This window comes from Pholis gunnellus (genome assembly GCF_910591455.1).
Source record: "Pholis gunnellus genome assembly, chromosome: 21".
In the NCBI taxonomy this organism is placed as follows: Eukaryota; Metazoa; Chordata; class Actinopteri; order Perciformes; family Pholidae; genus Pholis; species Pholis gunnellus.
The window spans coordinates 1,555,484-1,581,777 of record NC_136548.1 but is presented as its reverse complement, the minus strand read 5'-3'; the positions used below and the strand labels follow the sequence as shown (position 1 = coordinate 1,581,777).

The 26,294-nt window shown below is 43.4% G+C and overlaps 1 protein-coding gene across 1 annotated transcript in view; it reads right to left on the bottom strand.

Annotated features, from left to right (window-relative positions):
* Window positions 1-23,780, bottom strand: part of rbfox3a (RNA binding fox-1 homolog 3a) — a gene marked incomplete at its 3' end in the record, with an annotated part of 264,455 nt that extends 240,675 nt beyond the window's left edge. Inside the window, exon 1 of the mRNA XM_079182179.1 lies at window positions 23,741-23,780. Within this exon, the coding sequence (XP_079038305.1) occupies window positions 23,741-23,762 (22 nt within the window). The 5' untranslated portion in view covers window positions 23,763-23,780. The remainder of the gene's footprint in view (window positions 1-23,740) is intronic.
* Between the last annotated feature and the right edge of the window lie 2,514 nt (window positions 23,781-26,294).

Here is a 26,294-nt window from a genome sequence, read left to right as displayed (position 1 = left end):
GAAATCATAATCAAAATCACTCAAATCATAAAAAAAGAAAAGAAGTAATACTTGTATGGAGCTGTATGGTCAGCCTCAGCATGTGATCGACCTTCCACACGGTCCTATGAATCATGAAGTGGTGTGATTCCTCAATTTACTTGAGATGCTTTTTGATCCTGACGGGAATAAAAAACTTTTTGTGTTCATCACAGTATTATCAGTTGAAGTTGAAGAGTGCAAACTAGCTGAGAAGAAGAACAAGAAGAGCAAGAACAAGAACGAGGAGGGGTGAGGGCACGGGTGACGGAGCAGTGGTGGAGGTAAGCTGCACTATGCCAGCCCCGGAGTTCTCCTGCCCCCCCTCATTAGCCACAATGGTGAGCTGGGAGAGTGATCAAAGGCCGGTTGTGATCGGGCCGGCACGCAGCTGTCACACTGTCACCACCACAGAGAGAGAGAGAGAGAGAGAGAGAGAGAGAAATAAAATAAAATAAAATAAAAATGTAATGGAAGAGGAGAAGAGACACGGCGTCTGGAAAGAGAGGACAAATGAGGATAACACACTGCAAATAAAGAGAGGAGACACTCGAGAAAAGGAGGAAGATAATGTGTAAAATGAAGAGAACAGGAGAAGGGTGAAAAGATCCAGAGATATAGATGATATGGAAAGAGAGACAGGGAAGTAAATAAGCAGGGGGAGAGATTGAGATGAATTAAAATAAGATGAACAAAGGGAAGTGCAGAGGTGAAATGATGAAGACCAAAAATGAAAAGGGAAGAGAGGGATGGTGAGAGGCCCGGAAGTTCAAAAAAGGGGAAAGTAAAAGAAAAGAGAGCAGAATGTGACATAGAGGAGAAAAAAGAGGAGAGGTGAGAAGACAAAAGATGAGAAGAGGTAAAATTCAGAGCACATCCATCATGCAGATTCAATCCAGTGTTCAATCCCCCTCCTCTCCCATTGTCTCCATCTGCTCTCCACTGCTACTCCACCCAAAGCAAAGAGAGGAACAAAGCTCATCTCCATCCTCGGCTCATCTCTCTCGCTCTCTCTCGCCCACCAATCTCTGTCCCAAACCTCCTCTTCTGTCCCTGTCCTAATCACTCTCTCCTCCACCTGAAGGAGAGGTGTGATGGGATGAGAGGCTACCCTTGTGCCTGCTTTAGGAAATGAGAGAGGGGAGGGATGAAGCCATGTTGGAATAAAAGAAAAGGTGCTGGAGGAGTGAAATGAATGGGTGAGCTGAGGAGTACAGGAGCGAGGGACAGCAGGAATGAGAGGGGGAGACTGAAGGAGAAATAATAAGAGGGAGAGATTGGGCCCAGCTCATTCCCATTCACTGACTCAAAGGGAGACGTAATCTGCTGATCTCCACAGCATGGCAGGACTGTGTCTGAGGAACACAGCAAAGCAGAAGCCATACAACTCAAAGGGATGACAGGGGGCAGAGAGAAGACTCCAGCTACGATCTTATGAAATTGTATTCAAACTTTAATTTCACTCAAGGAACTCTGTAACGGCCCATCGGGCTGGACTGGGCCATCATATCCTCATTCAACGGTTTGTTTGCCTACGAACAACACGTGTCCCTTGCCGCTCGTTACATTCATATAGTCTTTTCAAAATAAATGTCTTCACAGAAAACTAATGCTACTCAGTTAGGTATGGGCAAGAAAACTACTTGGATAGGTTTAGGAAAAGATTGTCTTTTGGGTTAAAATAACAACTGAAGTGTCATAACTACATCACGCAAGATACGTGACAAACAAATCAACACTGACCTCTCGTTTCTCATGGCGAACAAACAGAGTCCTACCCGAAAGATCGCTTTTTGTTCATTTCTGCAGGTTTACTTAGCCACGAGACACCCTTTTTCTGATCTATTCTCTCGCTTAAGTCACAAGACTCAATGATCTCCTTGACATCCATCTCTGATATTTAAAGATGGTGGAGTAGGTGTGTCTCCTCAGATTTCTGTCAGCAGCTAGAGGTAAACACACTGGGTTTGACTGGAAGCTGATGTATCTCAGTAGTGAACTAAATCTTCCCAAACAGTTATGTTCAATTGTGATGAAGTTCATGACGTCAGTAGCCATAGGACAGATTGTAATACAGAAAACAGTATGTAGTGGGTTAGGGAAAGATCTTCTTTCAACCTAAAGGAATGTGGCTTTTCCAAGTCCAATATCTTCTCATTTTATCACTGTGGTTCTTGTGGAGAGAGGAAGAAAGGAGCAGAGGACAGTGGGGAGACAAAGGGGAGAGAGAGAGAGAGAGAGAGAGAGAGAGAGAGAGAGAGAGAGGCTGGCCTTTTCCCCTCACCATTAATTATGACCCGCTCCACTTAGAGGTCAATTACCATAAATCAAATTTAGAATAATAAGCCCATCAAAGCCTTGTTCAGTGATTGGCCTCTCTTGTCCGATCACACAGCTTCATCATGTTTTATGTTCACTTTATCACACGGTGGAGCGGTAGAAGGGATCGGTTCAGTATTCTGTCACTTTCTTCCCTTCTTTCCCATGGGTATCGGCAACGTGGTGCACTCTTCATCATCATTCAAATTTGAACCTGTAGTTTTTATCATTCATGTTGTTTCTAAGATACAGTAACAGTTATCATACCAATATTTTCTTTTTTTTTTGGGTTATGCCCAGGGTTTTCCCCCAAGAATTTAAAGGAATAAGCTTATACATATGTGGGTACAAGAAGCAGGACATCTGTTCTTGTTTCTCTTAACTTCAGTCTTTCATCCACATTTTCAGTATTCTATGATGTTCTAGCTTCTTCTACACTCAATGTGTGCTTACCGCCCAGCCCAGTGGGTTTATGGGATGTTTTGGTCAAAGACAGCGCCCTGGAAAGCAAATGTGATTAGTTTTTAACCTGGACCCATATTTATCTAACCCATTCTTATTCCCCTTTAGTTTATCTTTTAAACGTACTGAGTAACCGTAGGCGCTACACAAGTACTTGATTCGGTTTAGCAAAATGTTGCTGTTTGGGTTCAAATGAGTATTCATTTCATAGGCTATGTAATTGACGTGACATAAGTTCAGTACTTCACATAACAAACTACTTTAACTTAAAATAAGTCAACGCTGAAGCTTAGTTTTTGAATAGCAGTTTCCTGGTTGATTGGGAATAAGGCAAGCTGCTTTATAAAGCATATCAGAATATTTTGCATTAATCATTATGTCAGTTGTATTAGAGTAAGACTGCAGTCATTGATGAAGCTTCGTCACTGACTGTCAGCAGGAGAAGCATGATGCCTCAGAGAGTGTGACTCCGCTCAGTTGCTCCACCACGTTGGTACAGACTGAAAAATGACAATTAGTGGAGTAATTGCCAGGGAATTTTGTACACACACTCATGGCTCACAGAGAATGAGCCCTCCTGACTTTGGTGATCCCCTGACCTTTAATCTAGGATCTGAACAAAATTTGTATTTCCAATGTGACCAAATGGCTGAAAAACATGACATTCCTTACAAGCAGATTTCCTTTACAAAGTGAAACAAGACCACACTGGTCAGTGCTAGTATGAGCAACTTATTGAGGTGAATCACTTTTCCAGTGTGTGTTACGATTGTATAAAGCAGTGAGTGAAGTCTACTTGGGCGCTCCGCAGGGGCTGAGCTGCTGCTAATCAGTCCTGATGCTAATGCAGGCTAATAAGTTAGCATAACAAGTGGGAATGAGAAAGGCGCAGGATGCATTAGCATACTGAGAGCTAATTAGCAAGCTGCTGATTAAAGGAGAGACTAAAGCAGGACTGAAAGCTGTATGAGGAATTGCTGTTTGGCACGGCAGCTCAACACTCACTGGGACAATGCTAGGACAATGAACAAACATCCATCAGATCTCTGTCAAGTTAGGTCAATACTTCTTGGGGGGCTATTCCAGCTCACTCTGCGCAGGAGGTGGGGTATACTCCAGACATGTTTCCCGTCTACCATAGAGCCAATTGAAACACATGGTCATATCCAAACAGATATTGATCATTCTCAGCATCCATACTGGCTGCAAAGAGATCCTTTACTTACGTGACTGCAGTGTAAGTGAGGGAGGGGGGACAAAATCTAGTCCTGTGCAAAGAAATATTCTGAAGTTCGGCTGAAGCTAATATGAGGCTTCATTATTCTGAGTTGGAGAAATCAAGTCTTCCAAGGTTCAACATGAGATTGTCTCTTTGTGTTCCTCCACTGCAGCTCAGAATATCATACTTAAAAGATCATCACTTTGGAAGATCCCCAATTGATGTGTCTAAATGGGACTGCTGACATCTCATATTAACTTCAGCTGGGTGGTGGGGGTCAACCCGTTCTCACTCCCAACCCGGTCAGTGCCCCTCATGCGCGTCTCACGCACCAAGGCACCCTTTAGAATATTAATGTGTGTATCTATATGAGTGTTCCAACTAACTCTAATATAAACCCATTCGCTGCTGTTTGTGTCTGTTGAGGCTGAAGCTTCTGGAGGAATCGCAAGGCCGCTGCTGTGTTTACTTCTTTCTGCGCAGGCGCATCATAAAGTAACTCGATCCGGTCCAAATTCAAAACAGTATTTAATTAAACAATGACGACTGTAAACTGATGAATACAATTACAATCTATAATACACTATCGATAGTATGCATCTCGATAGCAGAGACCACGTGCAACTCCCCTCACAGGCCCGACCAAGTCGGGTCCTGCAAAGCGAACTACCATGGCCTGGCGCACGTCCTCGCAAACAGTCCTTTTATGTCCTTTGATGGTCGGAAAGTGTCCGAAATCTGTCGTAAAACACAAAGGCCGTCTTCTGGGGTCAGTGATTGGCTTCCAATCGCTCTGACGCCTCCTTCATCGATCCACTGCTCATCTCAATGGCTGGATTCCTTGTGACATCACCTCTGACATCACCTCTGACCTGCCCTCTGTCCTGCGGCCGCATGGTGTTACCCAGGAGTCCTCTCTGTTGTTTTATGGCAGTCTGCTTCCTCATCAGTTGTCTCCAGTTCTCCTCCCCCTCTGTTGGCCATTTGTCCAGCACCTCTGTGTCCCCTTTGATGTCTCTGCCTCATGGCTCAGAACCCCCTAACCTATGTGACTGTACTTTGGTTCAACACTTCCAATGATTATGTTAAAAGACTCCTACAAGTAAACTTATTGCAAACATATAATATCTTCTATAAGTAAACATCCTGTAAACCTATATTACATTCCATAAGTAAATATATTGTGACTCTTAACATAATTTACATTCTCATCATTGTGACAATTTCATTCACCACTAGGGGTGCTATAAATTCTACTAAATAATGCTTTTAATTCTTAAATTCTCCACATGTCCCTTATGAAACCAAGTCAGTGATCATCATATTTTGTACTCACTCCAGTAACAAACATAGTTATTTAACGTGACAAACATATATATTTCAACCCAAACCACAATATTTTACTAAACCTAACTTAGTAGTTTCATAAATAAATCTTAAAGCTGAACAGGTTGGAAGTATATTTTGAAAAGAGACTGCATCTAAGTCCAATATTCACTCTATTTTTTAGTTTAGAGTTTAAAATTCCTTTTATTGATCCAGGACACACCAGATCATTGTCTGTCACATCATCAATTCAAAAAGATAGAACAACTCATCCACCCTCAGTCTGGCCTTTGGCAGTCCCTTCAGAACCGGTACCAGCTCCACACTGCCAGCGCTCTGAGCCCGGTTCCTGCGTGTTAATCAAATGGCCAACTTAGCCGTACCGGACAAAAAGTTCACAAAAGTGTGTACCGTTTTCCTCTTAGCAGAGTAATTGGGACCAAAGATAAACAAAACAAATGTAAAAACATCCCCAAGAACCTGGAACCACCCTTTTAAAAGTTCAAACAGTGCTGACAGCCGAGGACACTGAACAAACAGATGTATAAGATAGGGCTGCAACAACGAATCGATAAAATCGATAAAAATCGATTATTAAAAGAGTTGGCAACGAATGTCATTATCGATTCGTTGTGTCGCGCGATTATTACACCACTCAATAAGTCGCAAAGATGTTTGAATGTTCAAAGCAGGTTCGGTCGCCTGAATACCGCAGTTAGGAATAATGGAATAGGACTCCGGTTCTATTTTGTGGGTTTTTCTCTGAACTGGGGCCATGATTAAGAGGGACGGCCGGGACACTTCGTATTGTGCCGCTAGAGGTGAAATTCTTGGACCGGCGCAAGACGGACGAAAGCGAAAGCATTTGCCAAGAATGTTTTCATTAATCAAGAACGAAAGTCAGAGGTTCGAAGACGATCAGATACCGTCGTAGTTCCGACCATAAACAATGCCAACTAGCGATCCGGCGGCGTTATTCCCATGACCCGCCGGGCAGCGTCCGGGAAACCTAAGTCTTTAGGTTCCGGGGGGAGTATGGTTGCAAAGCTGAAACTTAAAGGAATTGACGGAAGGGCCCCACCAGGAGTGGAGCCTGCGGCTTAATTTGACTCAACACGGGAAACCTCACCCGGCCCGGACACGGAGAGGATTGACAGATTGATGCTCTTTCTCCATTCTGTGGGTGGTGGTGATGGCCGTTCTTAGTTGGTGGAGCTATTTGTCTGGTTAATTCCGATAACGAACGAGACTCCGGCATGCTAACTAGTTACGCGGCCCCGTGCGGTCAACGTTCAACTTCTTAGAGGGACAAGTGGCGTTCAGCCGCACGAGATTGAGCAATAACAGGTCTGTGATGCCCTTAGATGTCCGGGGCTGCACGCGCGCCACACTGAGTGGATCAGCGTGTGTCTACCCTTCACTGAGAGGCGTGGGTAACCCGCTGAACCCCACTCCTGATATTAGTCCATTTCTTTTTTAAATTATTACTTTAACAGCTCAGGGATGTTCGAGCAACCTGTTTGTGCACTTTCTGAAGATTGTTTGCACTGTGAATTTGCACTGTCAGCTCTGTTTTTGAATAAAGGGTTGGAAATTAATGCTTTTTTGCTTCTAGTTTTTTTATCCGATTCATCGATTAATCGAACAAACAGATTAATCGATTATTAAAATAATCGTTAGTTGCAGCCTTAGTATAAGACTTTCACTCTGAGAACAGAATAAACACCCCTCCCCCAGCTCAGGATCAAGGTGCGCTCTGTATCTGTTCGTAGCTATTGCCCTGTGTACAACCCTCCACTGGAGGTCTGGTGTCCGCTTCTCAATGGGCAGCTTTTATAGAGACCGCCAGCTGCCTTTCGGGGAAATATCTGGACCAAAGAACTCAGTCTACTTCGACTCCTTTATCCCTGTCAAAGAGTGCAAGTTGACAACCTTGACGCAGATGTGGTAGACGGCTTTTTTTCCCATTTCCTAAAACTTTTCCAGGTGCGGGGTTGTGAAAGTGAGCAGCTGACTTCCCTGTTCCTGCCACTCCCCCACAGAGCGGGTGATGGACAGAGAGGGGAAGCAGTACTCAAAGCTGTCATACCACTAGTCACACAGAGTTCGGTTTGCAGCAAACTCTCTCTGGGGTATGGACAGGGCGGCACAGACTTCTTCCACCACTCTGTTGATCAGCCAGACTGAGGTGATGCTGCTGTTGTCTCTCTCGCTCACAGGCTGACAGAGTTTGAGTCTGTATAAAGTTGTTAAAGAACTAAGGTTCCTCAAACAACCACATTCCAGGAACCTTATTTGTGGCACGTGTGGTCTTGAAGATCTTCCACACCTGCAGTACAGCGCTGTAGAAAGGTGTTAGTCCAGAAAGGTCCAAAGTCTCTGGTTGCAGGAGGAACAGCTGCTTGTCATAGCCCAACCGCCCAGCTCTCCTCAGCAGCAATTGAGATGTGTCGAGTAAGCTTTGGCCACAGTCGTAAAGCAGTCTTTGAGCTGTCCGTAGTCGAAAAGAGGCCATTTTGGACTAGATGTCAACAGGCAGGTACAGAGCTGCTGGCCGGACCCAGTGCTTGCCAGACCAGAAAAAGTCTAGGATGGATCTTTGGATGTCCTCAATCAGGCCTCTCGGTGGCATCAGAGCAATGAGTTTGTGCCATCGAGTCGAGGCGACTAAAATATTGGCGACCAGAACTCTTCCCCTATACGACAACTGGGGTAGCAACCATTTCCATTTAGACAACCGAGCGCACAATTTCTCCTTCACACCCTCACAGTTCTTTGCTTAAAAGCCATCGATGCCCAAAGAAACTCCCAGGACTTTCAGTCCCTCTTTTCCCCACTCAAGTCCACCAGGCAGACTAGGCGCTGCCCGGTCCCTCCACTGTCCCACCAACAAGGCTTCACTCTTGGCCCAGTTCACCCGTGCAGATGATGCCTTTTCATATGACAAGGTATCCAGCAAGCATTGAACGTCCTTCTGACTAGAGACAAAAACACGTACATCATCTACATAAGCAAATACAACAGGACGACGATCAAGACTGGAGGACCCCGGCAGTGAGAGACCGCTGAGTCGACCTCTCAACCTGCACAGCAAGGGCTCAATAGCTAAGCTATATAACTGATCCGAAATAGGACAACCCTGTCTTATCCCTCGCTGTACAGGGATTGGCCGACTCAGTCCTGCCCCCGTCTTCACCATACATTGAGCACCACTATACAATAATCAAATCCAAGCCAGAAAACCAAAAGCCCGGAGTTCAGAAAACATATGACAGTGATCGACCCTGTCAAAGGCTTTCTCCTGATCCAATGACACAACACCAAAGTTTACATAATTTTTTCTGGACAAATCCAAAGTGTCTCTCATGAAAAAAATGTCCATAATTGTCCTGTCAGGTACACAATAGGTCTGATCTGAATGTACAACTACGTCCAGGTTGTCCTTGAGTCTAATTGATAAGGCTCTGGAAAGCACCTTATAGTCAGTACAGAGGAGGGCAACCGGCATCCAGTTCCTGATTAACGCCAGGTCTCCTTTCTTTGGCAGCAGGGAAAGCACCGCTCGCTGACAGGAGACAGGAAGAGATCCTGTTCCGAAACACCTCAAAAGAACACTATGCAAGTCATGTCGAAGGGTATTCCAGAAGTGTTTGTAAAAGTCAGCGGAGAGGCCATCAAACCCTGGTGCCAGTCCTGATGCCATCTGATTGACAGCAACCGTCAAGTCCTCCAGAGTCAGCCCATAATCCAGAGCAGCTTTCTCCTCCGGGCTGAGCTGAGGAAGCCCCTCCAAGAGCTCCTGCCGACACTTCATGCTGCACTGCTCTGCCCCAAAGAGGTCAGCGTAGAACTCCATGGCATGGTTCCTCATCTCGCTCGGACTGGTGGTCCTCCTGGAAGCCTAAGGCAGGTCATCTACTTCCTCTGTGCCACCAATCTCTCCAGGTTGAAGAAGAAAGGGTTCGGGGCATCCATGTCCTTCAGCTGGAGGAAGCAAGACCTGACAAGAGCTCCCTTAACCCTCTCCTTCAGGAAAGAGCTCAACTCTAACCTCTTCTCCTGGAGCAGTTGACCCGTAGCAGGACCTTGGTCTCGGTGTAGCCCCTCCTCAATATCACTGATGTTGGCCTCCAGCTCCTGGACTACTGCCTTGATCTTAGTAGTGGATTGGGAGGTCTACAGCTCCGGAAATTTGATAGTTTTTAATCCACTAGCAAATTTCCCAAACCTCCGGAGCTCTTTCTCTAACGACTCGTCCGGGATAAACGCCGGAACACCGGACACGGTGATCCGCGTGGAGGGAGCTGACAGCAAGGGAGACCTGCACAAATGTGTCCCTAATGAACATGCCGCTCTCGATCAGCTGGTAGACGCGAGGCTCTTCTTTCAGGAACACAACCACCGCTTTGTTCATTCTTGATGCAAAGGAGAGTTTATCGTGTTCTACCTGCTCTCCGACAGCCAACAAAACCTCCTCTATGGTGACGCTATTATGTGGCGGGACTATCCTCACTCCCTGCCGGAAAGACGGAGGTGGCGTCTCGGAGGACGCCATTCCTCCCGAAAACACCTCAACAAAAGCACCGATCACTCGACACACAAACCAGTAAAACAGTTAAAGATACTTACCTGATCATGCACATAAACAGATGTTGAAACACAGTTAAAGACCCGAAGATCAGAGACAGAAAACAATTCAAACTCAGCGCCACTCGCACCTCCACCGTCTCACACAGAGAGAGAGAGAGACACAGAGAGAGAGAGAGACACAGAGAGAGAGAGACAAAGAGAGAGAGAGAGAGAGACAGAGAAAGAAGCATGTTTTACTCCTGTTGACACGAGACACCAAGATGTTGTGTTGTTGGATGTACTCGTGTTCTGTTGCACAGGAACAGCAAATGAGATCAAGCTTCTACATCCAGAAACAAGCTGTTGATTTGAATGGGTCTGATGTATTTTCAGACAAAAGTATGTCTGTGAAAAACGTTAAGTCAGTCTGTACAAGGACGGAGTAGTCCTGTTCAGTGTGACATGGTGAAACAGACACATTTTATATCTGACAATGGAATCTACCTCCAAACAAGTGTTACATTATGTGTAGCATACAAATAATCTGCATACAGAAGTGTATGCACAGGAGCAAACACACACACAGACACACACACACATATTGTACCCAAGTCGTTGCAAAATATATCTGAAGAGCATGTATTTAAAAGATATTTCAGAACATATAACACTTTCAGGCCAAGATGAGACATTTTAATGGAAAATGGCAGTTAAAGGGACTGTGTAGTTATGAATCAATGAGTCTTGAAGGGCAGATGGCACAAGACGTACTCTGCAAGGTGCATCTAGACTAACAATATGACCAGGGATCCTTTTATGTTAACAGCTTCAAATGATTTAAGAAGTGAAATATAGCCTGAGGTTCGACCTTGGTCTTCAACTCAGACTTAAAGGTGCAATGTGTAATCCCGAGCCACATGCTCCAAACAACCTCTTCTACTGCGTTCATACAAGCTAAATTTACAGGCATCAGTTATAAAAAAAAAAAAATACTGACTCTGATATACCATCAAAATAACACTGCTATTTTGTAATGTTCACATGTGGCATCAGCCCATAATTTACGTTAACGACCTGTGGGATTACTGTGATACTAACCGGATCCTGTATGGTCTGTGTACATTTTGATAGTTTTAAATCCAAAGCGGCACAAATGAGAAAATGACCTGCAGCTTGATCTCCTCCTCACAAGCAGGAAACTACTTTGCATGATGAGAGCAGGTTGCTCTGGACACGACCCTTCAGTTAGCGCTTAGCTGTATAGCAGCTCAAATTCATCCAGCACAAACCTCAGCGCCACTAACCTGTATAGCAGGCGGTCCGGGATCAGACCCCCTGCACTGGGATTTGTGCTTGCCGAATTCAAGCTAACTGCTAACAAGAGGTCTGTTTTACGGAGGTGCCTTCCAGGACAGGATGGGCCAGGGCTAGCGTGGCCCATGGTAGCATGATAGTATATATCTCTGCAACACAATTCATGGACCTTTTGACATAATGTCAATGTTGTAACCTCTTCACACTCTGTTGATGATGTAAGTTCAGGTCTATGAAGCTCACTTCTTATCAGACCATCAAAGTTACAGTGTTGCTTTCTGTCCTTGTGTTATTGCTTCAAAGCTTCCGTTACTTTCACCTGAACCTTAACCTGGAAAACCATTCCATTGCACCTACCTTTATGACATGCATAGAGGAAATGGGGGCCTATATTGATTATTATGGGGCACCTTTATCAACCATTTGGAGGCTGACATAAAAAGTATATATATATAAGGAAGAAGTGTCTTTAAAACAAGAAAACAAGTTTGAGATCCACTGCTGGACAGACATGGTACACAAATGTTGAATGCTCCTCTATGGGGACATGAGAGAAGGGGTGTGGCTCTTAACATCTCTGTCTACATTATATATTATATGGTTTTGTGATTGCTTCCTTGGTTTACACAATGTTTAAATACTGCGTATTCTGCAGTGGCGGGACGTGCATTTTATACCTGGGCCTTCAGTGCTGTCCTGCAGCTGAAACACCACCTAGTAATCTCATTATGACACGCAAGCTAATGGTTATTTGTTTCTAGGGGTGTAACAACACACATATTCGTATTAAACCGTTCAGTACGAGGCTTACGAACCGAACAATACTTTTGAATAATACTAGTGCATTTGGAAAATGCAGAAGCTTAAATTGTGGGAAATATAATGTTTTCGGTGGACTTTGTGACCTCTCAACCTGGAACAAAAAAAACTAAAACAAAAGACAGCTGAAGCACCGCACTTCCGGGAGGCTAGGCTAAACTAGCTTAACAAACAATATATCCGCGCATAAGGTATGCTTTGTAATTAACGGACAATGCATACAGTCCAAATCTATATAATTAACACAATGACAACAACAAACTCACAAGAACCAGTCACATATATTCATATGACAACAAAGCAACAAATCAATCCAGCAGACCTGCAGCGTAACACGCATTCTGCTAAACACTCGAGGGCCATTCAGATAATAGATGTAAAAAAACAAACGCAGTTGATTTACCAAATTCTGTTCACTTAAAGACAAACTCCATCCTCCTTTCTTTGTTGACAATGAGTTTAATCCCAACTCACAAATCAGTTTCTCCTCCTTCAGCCATTGAGTGTTAAAAAAACAAAGCTAGGTTAAAAAAGAAAAATGCAAAGAATGTCATTTCTTCCATATCTTTCAATTTGAACTCTTACTTCTCCGACTAAGCCTCTGATGGCTATTTTAAGTTTTGTTTCAAAATAGTCACGTGCTCGCCCACTGACCAATCACAGCACATACTGCACCTTACTGCAGTGCTGCACCTTAAAACTGAGCTGCGTGTTAATACTGACGTACTTGTAGGCTAGCTAGCAGCACCCCGGGTGCCTGTCATGGGCAGCACACTGCTCCCTATACATACTAGTTTATAAGAAATTGAATACGCCCAACATGTCAAACTAAAGATCTGAATGGTTTAAGACTATGAAAATCAACAATATTGTCCCCATTCACTTAAACTGCACATGCAGGCACTTGTGAGTCTGCAGGCCTGGGGCCTCTCTTCTACCTAGAGACACAGAGGTGAAATCTGATTGGATAAAAGCTCTACTTAAAACAAGCTGCACTGGAAGCAGAGCAACTGAGGAAGACAGTAGCTGTGCAATGAGAAAATAAGATAATGGGAAAATATTTTTATAAATTATAATACATGTAGTGTAAATTATAAAATAACTTTGTTATTCTGTTTAGGCCAGCAGAGAAGGCCTTGCAGGCCCTGATGGCCAACCACTGGTATTATGTATCTAGGCTTGGCCAGTCTATGCCGGAATGACGGCATTGTAATTTGATCTTTTTTTTTTATACTTTCACGATGAAGCAGAGTTTCCTGCAATGTAGTTTGAGTTGTAAAACACCCCTTCTCTCCCTCTCTCTCTCCGCCCCCTCTCCACCTCCCCATGTTCAAACACTGACCGTATTGGGCAATAGACTTTCCATTAAAAGCTTTTGCATAACCATGAAAGTGTTGCATGGAAGACTAGACTTTGAGCAAATTTTCAATATGACCTTTTCCGAAGGCCTGTATTCCAATAAATACTAATTTCCTGTTGATCTAATTAGCGCCTGCAGGAATTTTTCTTCATCAATTATTGAGCAAAAACAGGAGAAACTCTATGGTCTGCCATTATAATGGATTTGTTATGGGTGTTGGTGGGGGTGGGGGCTTGCTATTATTTATTAAGCAGTTCTTTAATTGTGCTGAAACCACCCGCTGACGTGTGCAACACTAAAGGAGCGGGGTATAGCCACGCTCCAGTGGCAGATTACACAGAGAGGGACAATCTGGCTCAGCGGAAAGCTCGGAGTTCATGTTGCAGATGCTATGACAAACCTATGTGTAAAAACAGATGTGGTTGAAGCTCTAAACAGATATACAGTAGAGAATACAAACCTGTTTAAGAGAGTATAAACAATCCAGCAGTTCCAAGTTTTGCAAACCTACCCATTGTAGCAGAGAAAATAGCAACACAATAGCACAACTAGAAAAGGCCAAAGTGACCAAATTGACTCCTGGAATAAATGATCAATATTGAAAATCATCTGTTTACTTTCCACAACAAAGTAACTTCTGATTCTCTGAGTAAAACATTAGTCTTCACTCTCCGAATCAACCTGGCTTCCATGTTTCATATAGCATTTGCTGTTAAAACACTCCCTGCTTTGTTAAGTTGAGCATTTTTAAGAAAGCCAAAGCAACTTGCTGCTTGCTCAGTGCTGCACCATTAGTCATTAGGCATGTAAATGACTGGGGCTCTGCAGAGAGGGGTTGAAGTTAAAATGCAATGCAGACTGACCGGTAGTTTCCTTCAGGAAAAGACTGCTTTCTTTGTGGGGGGAATCAAATTATGACTCCTTCATTGTCTTTATTATTATGATATATCCACGAACATATTTGACATTACGCTACCTGGTGGGTTTTCTCCTGTAAATCCAGTGTTTTCAGATTTTTTTTAAACATAATCTCCGTGTTTTATTGTGCACACAGAGTAAAAAACTAACCTGCTATCAACCTGTAGAGGTGAGGAGATAAAAACAACTGTCTGCACAGAGAAAGTACTGGCAGCTGAATGTGTTTCACGTTTATACATACTTGATCACATGGATAAACTATTGTAAAGCTGTAGTTTCATATTCAACGACGCAACATCTGATACTATATTTGTCAGTCTTTACTCTAAACATTAATAAGCACATGCACATTTTCTCTTTTGTGTCTGCAGTTATCCTGCCCCCCCCCCCCCACTACTTCATCTTAATTAAACTCAATGACTAAATCATTGCTAGTGGACATTTGTATCTAGAGTGGGAAGATAGCAGAGCACACATAGTGGAAATAAAAAAGTGTGTGCTTCTACACACATGCATACACACTAGCTTTGCACACACACACTGCAGCAGAGTACAGTTGAGGCTACAGTGTAAGTGATGAAGCAGCAGAACCACGCTGGCGTCGATAAGGATCCGGCCTGACATTTATTAAAGCACTCTTCCTCTCGCGCTGTAACACTGGGACTTCCACATGGAGCCGGTGGACGAGGCATGATTAAAAATGTAATGGTGGTGGCACAGTGGCCTGGCTGGCATGGCTCGAGGGCTGCCCACCACTGTCAGGGCAGCCAGAAATAAGAGGCGGTCCATTTCAACCCATCCTCCCACAGTCCCTCTCCACCGGCTCAAAGCAGACAACGTCGTCCGAGTGGACCAGAACTGAGCCGAAAGGTGGAAGTCACAGATAGGGCCTTATCTCACAGGTTTACATTTTATTGTTGTCCTCCCTCCACTAAGTTTTTCCTCCAATTTCACTTCAATCTTTAATGAAGATTAGTGAGTCCCAACAAAGCCTCATCAACATGTCTGGGGAGAAGACGGAAGGCCTAATCAGTGTAGCCTTCACACACACGCACACGCACACACACACACAGTATTTACATTTTCGAGTACAGACATAAGATGGCAACACAATTATAAAAGATGAAGACACACATATACTTTCAGGTGAAGTGAGGGTGTGACTGTAGACTCACACAGAACTTGTGTTGCACAGGCCTGCATGTGAAGATGCTTCAAAAATCGTCGACCATACCCATAAGACGACTCACAGGAAGAAAATAAATCACACACATGCAGGGTGGCAGCACTCTGCTGCAGCACCTACTGTACCAGCTACATCCAATCCTACTGCCAACCCCAACCATACACTCCAGACTGCTGCTGTCCACCTCCAATATCATCATGCAGCTTCGCAGAACGGGTTGTAACTTAAAATATATTGGATGGTTAGCAATATGACACACATGTTATTGCCAGTTTAGCTAACTAATGTCACGAACTGTCAACTCCGACTAGATAATCAGGTGAAGAGGTGAACAACTCATGGGAAACAATGTTTTTGGGCTCTGTAGTTGTCGAGAGAAGTTTACCCCTGATCAACCCTCTCTCTCCTTGCTGCTGCCACTGATTATGTTTATTAGAAAAACAATGCAGGTGACTGCAACCGTTTGCTATCTGAAAGCGACTTCTGATTGCTGCCATGTTGATATGTGGATGTGCAACCTACACAACCGATCTCAGACGAGGTAATTACACGATCATTCCACTTGGAAAGACCATGTGATGCGAATGCTTGAAATATCCAACGAAAACACACGATAGGCCGCAGCATGTGTGTGTGTTCCTCTGTGACGTTCTCACTGGATTCTGCTCACCTCCAGTCTCAGATTGTCCAAGGTACTGCAGGAACGTCTAGTTTATTTCATTTTTCAAAACTGTCCGGCCATGTGGGACAGCTCATGACGATTGTGTCTTGAAAGTGATTAAACTGGGGGTTTTGTCTCGCACCATCAAATGCTTCTGGTAGATGTAAACTGTGGCAGATGTTGTGAAGTCTGAGCTGTAATTAACCAGCACTGACCATTTGCTCTACATAAATCACCTCCACTAAATGAAATACGTTGTTTTTGATTGCCTTTTAAACCTCTGTCCCAATGTCACAGGACTGCCTTTGCTCCTGACAGATAACAGTCATATTTCACATGGCCACTAGAGTCCAAGGTAGACTGACCACGAGCTATGAGATACCTTTGCCTTTTTCTCCATTTTCAAATTGTATTCAATGTTTTGCTGCAAATCAAATGTTTTATGCTCACGAATCAAACTAACCCGCCATAAAGGACACCAATTCAGGAGAACATGCCGACAAAATGTTATGTGTGAGCAACACACAAAAAGAACGTACAGAACCACACAAACACTGAGAGAAGCAGCTCATAGCCATCCCAGATCAAGAGCTAATAGAGGATGTCTCATTAATGACAGCCCCTGTTAGATCTCAGCCAATCAGAAAAGATCTGATTAAATCTTAATGCCACGACACAACCCTGCCTACACTAAAGCTCTGCATTTATAAGATAGAAGATGCTATTTTGATTAAAGTCATATTATAACATACGTTCACTCTCTAAGGAATTCATGTTTGAGTCTGCATACGTGAACCCCACACACACACAAACACACACACACACACACACACACACACACACACACACATTGAATGGAGAGCAGTGGTTTATTTTAAGCAGAGGTTGTATTTCACTTATTGGTATTAGAGAGGTAGGAAATAGCAATATGGGCACCTAAATGACATACAGGGCATTAAACACACACACACACACACACACACACACACAAACACAAACACCTACACTTACACACACACAGACACACGTCTTCCCCAAAGACAGGAGCTGCATTCGCACCAAATCATGGCTAAGTGGATGTGACATATTGGGAGATGAAGAACAGGGTTTTTATTTATTTGTATACACTGTTTGTGTGTGTGTGTGCATGTGTGTGTGTGTTTGTGACAAAGGATTTTGTAATGTCCTGCCTTCTTCTGTTTTTTTTCCCAGTGATATGAGTTGTGGAATGACAGCAAAGGCAAAATTGCTTCTGTAGGAAGCTATATATGAAGTTTAAGGCAACAAATAGGAGTCAATTCACTAATAACTGGCAACTCTGCCTCTGCAGCCAAATCCCATTTGAGTCCTCATATTTAAAGTGCTTTCCACAGAGCAGAAATTATTCCCGTCTTCCCTCCTCACACACACACACACACGCACGCCCGTACACACACACAAACACGTACACGTATGCGTACAGCAGCATACACATATCTAGATGGCCAAGAGGGATAAGGGAGAGAGAGAGAGACACAGAGAAAAGCTGACTTAAACATTTTTCTCCATTTCACAAAAGTACCCGTGCTGTTGTCAACATGATGAATGAGAGAATAAAAAGAGAGAGAGACACAGGAAGAAAAGAGAGAGAGGGAGGCTGGGGAGGAACAAGTTTTAGAAGGAGGGGGGGTGTATCTGACCTGAAGATGTGACAGCAGCTGTTGAACATTTTCATTGTAATAATCTTTTAAGTAAATGCAAATGTTGATAATTCTAATGGAATCTGAATCGGAATGTGTGTGTAGGTGTGTGTGTGTGTGTTTAGGTGAATGTGTGTGTGTGTGTGTGTCATCATGAAATGACGATGCTTGCAAACATGCCCTTTCACTCATTTAATGATTAGACTGTCAGCACAATTGTAGGTTTGGGTGCTTGTATGCATGAAGGTAAATGCCCCCCCACATACACACACACACACACACACACACACACACATTTATGACCCCATCCTGCTGCTCATCATTAAACAGGTGAGAACTGACTCTAACGAGCAGCCTCAGCATGTTGCTGCCATGGACTGAAAAGCTGCATGTTCGGCATGCAGGTTGGAGTGAGTGTGTGTCAGTGCATAATGAAGTGAGAAATGTAATGCTAGAAGCCCCTAGACATGCTGTCAAATGACTGATGGCTTGATTTTGTGTATTTATTTGTTGAAGTATATCAGATTTGGAAAAATAAATAAGCAAAATTGTGTCTTACATTATCAAAATATCAAAAAATAACTATTTTGAGTTTCTAGTTTTACAAAGAGAAGAATGCAAGACTTACATGAAACGCATCCTATTGTTTCACTCATGAACAAATGCACACTCATTTGTAAAGGTTCAATGCTGCAAACTATCTGATCCCATGTGAGACATTTGCTTTTTTAATCCTCAAATTCAAATCTCAGGATTATAATAGGCAGCATCCCTGTTGGACCTGGACCTGCAGTGCTTAGTGTGCTGGACTACATTCCAGTGATGTCACAGCATCCCAAGATCTCTGCTAACTTGATGACTAAAACATTAAAACCAAAAAGAAAAATGGCCACATATTATTCTTGAAGCTGCTTACTCATACAAAGAATCCTAAAGAGTTAGTGACTGCTAAGGATAAACCATGCACCAAAAATACATAATACACACACAGCTACTGCTGTAAGTGTTTTTTCCTTTTCAATCTGAGGTCAAATGAGAATTACAAAAAAAAAGAAATCAAATGATGTCAATGTGTGACATTGTGAAAAAAAAGTGTTCTTTTTTGTTCCTTTTCTCTGATTCTTTCTGTGGAAAGAAGAGGAAGAGACTGAAGATCCCTCACAGCCAAAGTGAACGTCAAGCAGTCCACAGTCATTTCAGTCAACAGCGCTAGAAACAAGGAGTCAACGCAGCATTTTTCAACAATTTTGCAACGGTGATACCCTTCAAAGTGTGAGAGAGTGGTGCAATGAAAGAGAGAAAAGGACAAAGACAAGAAAGTTAAATATCTGGTACCACCTGCTGGTCAGAGTCAGACAAGATGAAAACAGCAACACATCTACAAACATCATATTTTCTTTTAACGCCTGTAAACACAGGAGAGACAAATATAGAACTGAACTGAAGCAAAGCATTCACAAAGATATGATATGGAGCGTCAAATAACAGCACTTAGCTTGTCTGACTGTGCTGTTGAAAGCATGGAGGTTTCTCCAGCCTATTATGACCAGTAAAACAACATGAATATTCAATGTGAAACGCCCGTCTTCTCCGGATGGCCCGGAGGACTTGCTGGCTGATTGTGATCCATGGTAGCTGACAATTGGCCTACTGCAGAGGGCTATAACCTGGTGCTTGGGTGGTGATGACAGTGTGAGGCGGCGGCCTCAAACGGAGCAGTAATTGGACATTACTCCTGTGGAGAGAGGCTAAAAGCATCTCTGCCACTCTTTGTGCTGACATCCCTCTTTTACTCTCATCACACTCTTCTCCATTTCCCTTCGCTCTGGCCAGTGCTCCTTTAATTGTAATGGCCTTTCTGGGAGTGTTAAAAGCAGCTCAGAGACACTGGACATCACTTCAACAAATACAAAGAGAACCTTCATCATTTACACTCCTGAGCCCTCTCTGCCTGTGTGTTTGTGTCTTCACCCCGGAAGCCCATTAATCCATACTGATCACTGTTTGTGTCTATTGAGCCTTTTTCACTCTTTTGTGCCGATGAGTTTATGCACATACATCACATCTGGGAGTGAACTGAAGATATTTGTCCGTATGTTTTTGTGTGAGTGTGTCTGTTAAATCACCACCACAGAGATATTTCCTCTTTAGCCCAGATGCTAGTGTTTATCTGTGTTAATAATGTAAGGCTGGCTTTAACAGCTCACCGGTTGCTTTGTGCTATAACCATTAAGGCCAAGCTTCCATTTTTAATGAGGAAGGAAAAAACTCTTACAGCTTCACTAACATTAACAAATGTCTATAGGGTCGAATATCACCAATCAGAATGAATCAATCAGCCTGGAGCAATCACAGTCACAGATACAGTTTGATATTAGTTTGTGTGTCCAGAGATCAGTCAATACTCATCGTGGTGAATGTCTCTCTGATTGGATCAAGCCACTGTCTTGTCTTAGTCCATGCTTAGTCCCTTCCAATTATATAATGTAGAAGGGAGCATGTCAATATTCCCTCAACCATATTTTCCCTCAGCCCTCTGGTCCTTCTGCTCTATCTTCCTTCAGCCCTATGTTCCTTCAGGCCCATGTTCCCTCAGCCCTATGTTCCCTCAGCTCTATGATCCCTCAGCCCTATGTTCCCTCAGCCCTATGATCCCTCAGCCCTATGTTCCTTCAGCCCTATGTTCCTTCAGGCCCATGTTCCCTCAGCCCTATGTTCCCTCAGCCCTATGTTCCTTCAGCCCTATGTTCCTTCAGGCCTATGTTCCTTCAGGCCTATGTTCCTTCAGCCCTATGTTCCCTCAGCCCTATGTTCCTTCAGCCCTATGTTCCTTCAGCCCTATGATCCCTCAGCCCTATGATCCCTCAGCCCTATGTTCCTTCAGCCCTATGTTCCTTCAGCCCTATGTTCCTTCAGCCCTATGTTCCCTCAGCCCTATGTTCCTTCAGCCCTATGTTCCTTCAGCCCTATGATCCCTCAGCCCTATGATCCCTCAGCCCTATGTTCCTTCAGCCCTATGTTCCCTCAGCCCTATGTTCCTTCAGCCCTATGTTCCTTCAGCCCTATGTTCCTTCAGCCCTATGATCCCTCAGCCCTATGTTCCTTCAGCCCTATGTTCCTTCAGCCCTATGATCCCTCAGCCCTATGTTCCTTCAGCCCTATGTTCCTTCAGGCCTATGATCCCTCAGCCCTATGTTCCCTCAGCCCTATGATCCCTCAGCCCTATGTTCCCTCAGCTGTATGTTCCCTCATCTCTATGTTTCTTCAGCCCTAGCAAAATATCTCAAAAAGTTGTTGATGTAATTTAACATGAGCAAAGGATAATGCTGAAGGGATATGGGGCTGAGGGAACATACAGGAATCCCGACCGCCTGTCAAGAACTGTTCTGTCTGCTTCTGACTGATGGCAAATATGTGACAAATGTAAATTAATAGTGTAGGAGTGAGATTAATGTTCCAACAAGAGGAACAACAAGAGCTTCCATTAACCTCTGGGCAGCAAGACACCGTAAAATTAATTGTATAATTTTGAGAGGACAAATTTTATGAAGACATACAGGGTGCTAGAGATGTACACTAACCGCAGAGCGGAAGGTTTTAGATAGAAAGGGTACAATCAACAGGGGAGGATGAGGAAACAATTACCCTGTTTTCTTCAGTGACCAGAGCTGTTTTCTATTCAATGTGTGAATTAACCTCTGGACTTTGACCATACAAGCAGAATACAGTGACAGCAGTACTGGTGAACTTCCACCTGCTAGCTTATGTTAGTAGGCTTAGACACTGTCGGTTTCGGTCATCATTCACACCGATTATTCCTTTAATGTCTACAGAGATAGAATTTCCAACCAAATCAGTGCTTTGGTTCTTTTGGTGTTTGGACTTGATTCATTCAAGAAATGATGGACTAATCTATGATTAAATCAAATCAAACCAAGGCTGTATAAAAGCAACAATGAATGATAACTAGATGATACCGGAGTGCAATAAACGGCCAATATTGACCCCATGTATCGGTACACATCAAACACAATTTTTACCCAAACAGCTCTTGTACCATATTATCAACACACATCTCATCATAAAGCTTCAAAGGAACTGCAACTCGCTCCAACAAAGATCCTCACGCAACTTTCCAATTAGCTCCCATGTCAGTGTGATTGGGCTGCAGAGCCTTGATTGGGCCTGGAGGCCTGTTGACGAACACTGATAGAGGCTAAACCAGGCCAAGCTGTAATTGATATTATGAAGAGGGTGGAGGAACTGCTCGTGTGTGTGTGTGTGTGTGTGCACTCCAGTCCTATGATGTGTATTATAATTTCCTGTCACTCCATGGCATACGTTGATTAAATGTTTCAGAAGCATGCTGTGGTGTTTCCTCTAACATGTCTCTTCTAATAATAATTTAATACATTTACGTATATAATAAATCTACAATACAGTTTCCAAATCGTCATCCTTTTTTTCACTGTAGTACGTTCTGGTAAAGCCAAAATGCACTGAACCCAATGCCAAGCCCTCAGAGGCATACATGCGATGGACTTAACACATGGAGTGGTGCAGAGGCTGTAGAGGAACCACATGGACTGTGTATATTTCCACATATCTAAGCTGGTTGTGATTGATCTTTCCTCCTGCTATTAGATTGGTATTGATGTGCCGGTAGGACAGATGGCCACACCTACAGCCAGGGTCACGCTTCAGAACCTCAAAATTTAATCGAAATAATAATACATTTTTTATGATCAAGCTGCATGGAGGTTTGGAAGTGAGCGCTGAGTTGCAGGGAGTGTGCAGGGTAACATTAGGACTGAACGTTTACAGCCAGCATTTACGAGTGCGCACTAAAACACACCATGCACGCAGTGGAAACTGGGAAACATAACGGCAAAACACTTTGTGTTTAAGATCCAAAAGCTACCAGTTCATCCAACACATGGCTTGGGCTCAGCCAAACAATTAACATTTTGACAGCAGACGTTTGGGTATTCTGCTTTCATAACGTCTCGGGATGATTAACTGCTTCTACGTCGTCTTCATCTTCAAAATCATTCTCTCATCCTTCCTCCCCTTCAATCACGGTGTAGCCTTTCTCAATCCAACCTTCTTCTGATCTATGACATAAACACAGTGAGAAGGAACACGTACAGGCCTACACTTCAGATAGAAAGGCCAATATGACGAGCTGTAAATAATATTCCATCGATCCTGCGTGCTGAATAATAGATACAAGGGTCTTAACTGTGGATGTTTTCACCCCAACAGATCTGGTTGGGGCTGATGGACCCTTTTCTTCTTTTATTTCATTGTTACAGAGGAAGGGTGAGTGGGGAAGGAGCAAAGAGGGATGGAAGAGAAGAGAAGAGAAAGGTAGGTGGATGGTTGGATAGATAGATAGATAGATACGTAGAAAGAGAAAGAGCGAGAGAGTGTGCAGCAGCGTGGCAGAGGCAGGCAGAATTAAAGAGGCTTTTTTGTGGCGTTTAATATCCATTCATTGGCTGGACTGCTGACACAGTGAGAGCACTGCGCTCAGGATTTATAGCCACTTCTAATGGGCATGCCCAGAACCAAACCACTGCAGTCAGCACATTCTCCCTCTGTGCGCACACTCACAAAGACAGCCCACTGAACACACACACACACACACATACTCACACACACACACACACACACACACACACACACACACACACACACACACACACACAAACACACACACACACACACACACACACACACACATTCGCACACACACACACACCTGTGCTGTAGATGTCTGGGCACATGTACCAGTAAACCCACTGGATGTGGGAACGTATAGATGTTGTCCTGTCATGTGATTGTATGCAGTAAATAGAGAGGTACACACACACACATACGCACTGACCTGCCCAGCTGGGGGTCTCCATGTACAGCCAACTGGTAGGAGAGAAGGGACCTTTGTGCCACCCTGTTAGACAAGCAGAGATCAAAGAGAGAGAGAGAGAAAAAACGTTAGCCATCAAAGACCCTTTAACGCCAAACACAGGTTGTCTGAAACAAAACCACACAGGAAGAGATGGAAACAGACAGGATTCACATGTTAAGAGTCCGAGGATTTAACCCACCGCTAAAAGTCATCAGATAGACTCTATCTGTCGTGTTTATCCGCCACACGTTGAATGCCGGTCCGTGAAAATATTGTCTTACATTAAACCGGTCTGTGGCGCAAAAAAGGTTGTGGACCTCTGAGACAGAGCAGAGATAGAGCAAGACCCGCAGCGCTGTAACTAACTTCTTAAACTTTCCACTAAATGTGTCTGTTTGAGTTCATAGAGGAAGATTTTAGAAAAGATCTTAAGTATCAAACACAACCTTTCATTATTAAAGACTTTATTACTCTGTCGTGTTTTGTTTAGCTAAGCAACCATTCTACTTCCTGTTTACACGGAACCCACGCGCATGCCCAGTGTACGTGATCAGTCACGTGATATTCATTTTCAGGCGTTTTAATCTGGAGGGAGATCGTTTCTAAAACGATGCTGAAACGCTGTGTGGACGTGTGTGAGCAGACGTTCAGCGTGATGAACATCAACAAATCACGTCACAGATCCCAGTTAACTGATGAACACCTCACATCTGTCCTGAGAATTGCCACAACCAAACTGACACCAAACTTTGATGCACTGGCAAAAAAGGGTGATCAACAACACTGTTCCCACTGAAATTAAATGTACGTTTTCTTTACTTGTTAGGTCATGGCTTTTACTTGTAATTTATATTAGTTCACACAAATCCATCTGCTACTGGCCCGGCCCGTCTGTCACATTTTAAAACTCAATGTGGCCCCTGAGCCAAAATGTGTGCCCACCCCTGAGATAGAGAAAGCTGTTCAATGGGTTTGTGAGCTGCCGTAGAACATTCAGGGGCGTGAATATAGGGCCATTTGCTATGCATGCCTTTAAAAAAAAAAGTTATTTTCCTGATGAAATAGTCATTAGCAATAACAGAATCAAAAGTATTTTACATAATAAAAAATAAATAAAAATAATAAGTATTCAATTAAATGTATATTTTCTTATTTTCTTTGGTAATTTGTTTTGTCTTAGACAGACATGCAATGATGACTTCTGGGTAATATGTATGTTAATACTGTATTTGATTATTTGACAAGACGATAGCTTAACTCAACCTATTCAACCAGCACCACAAACTGCATCCTCTAAAATGAATCAAGCTACATCAGTTGAATCTAGGTGTACCTAATAAACTGGTAACTGCGTGTATACTACATGTATAGGTCTGAATAAGGGTTAGTTTGGTTGGTCTACTCTCAAACTCCCTTGAGCCTCGAGCAGGATGACATCTTTGAATGTCTTGTTATAAACTCACTGGTCAGTTTACAATTCAGCAAAGAAGCAGCAAATCATCACATTCCAGAAGCTGGAAATGTTTGCTAGTTTGCCAAACAAGCAATTCATCAATTTGAAAAACAATTTAATTCATTGTCTGTCAAGCAACTTAAGGATTAGTCGACACATTGTGTCACAATGCACGATGAGCAAAATCTATTACGCAAGCGGACCCACACTTATTTGAGATGAAACGTCCCGCTCTCAATCAATAATATTTCATTGTCATGTTTTGTCTTGTCACTTAGATCACATGACGACACCTGAGACAACTCCATTCACTGAAGAAGACCCTGAGATCTTCTTCCTTGCATTTAAGGATTTCTCCATGAAGTTTGTTTTGTTTATTGAATTTGCTGTCACTGGAGGGTTTACATGACATATATTACACAGTTCTGTCTCTCTTTTATCAAAGGAGATTCATAAGACCAATTAATTTTCACCACAAAAGAAAAGAGCAATACGCTGCTGGGGGTTACCAGGCCTCTGTCAGAGCAGCAGCTCACAACAAACTACAACAAAAAACAACATCCGTTTCATTCTCCCCCTATTTGTCTGGATGGAAATCCAAATGGCCTTGCCTATCAGAGAGGCTCTGATCACTGTTGATGATGCATCTGCAATCACAGTGACACGAGACACTAAAACTGTGTTATTAAAGCAAAATAATATTTCATCCAGCCCATCAGTGACCACAGCTCAGCCCATATCGCTCACATCTGGTGCTGCTGCTGCAGCACTGTCATCAGATATGCAATATCCATACACACACACACACACACAAATAGTCGCAGGGTTGTATTCCCAAGACACAGCTAAAGGAAAAGAAGTAAAAGAAGGATGGAAAAATGAAAACTCCTCATGTAGCCAAACAGCAGTCGCGACAGCGGCGCTTGTTGATGTTCGTCGGACAAGCGACTCGGGGCAGGGGATTGGTTAATGGTGGAGAGAGGCCTATTTTGATTAAAAATGCATGCAGCGAGCACAGGATGGCAGCAACTGTGTGTATGTGAGCATCTCTTAAATGGTTAGCATTAATCTGAAATATAG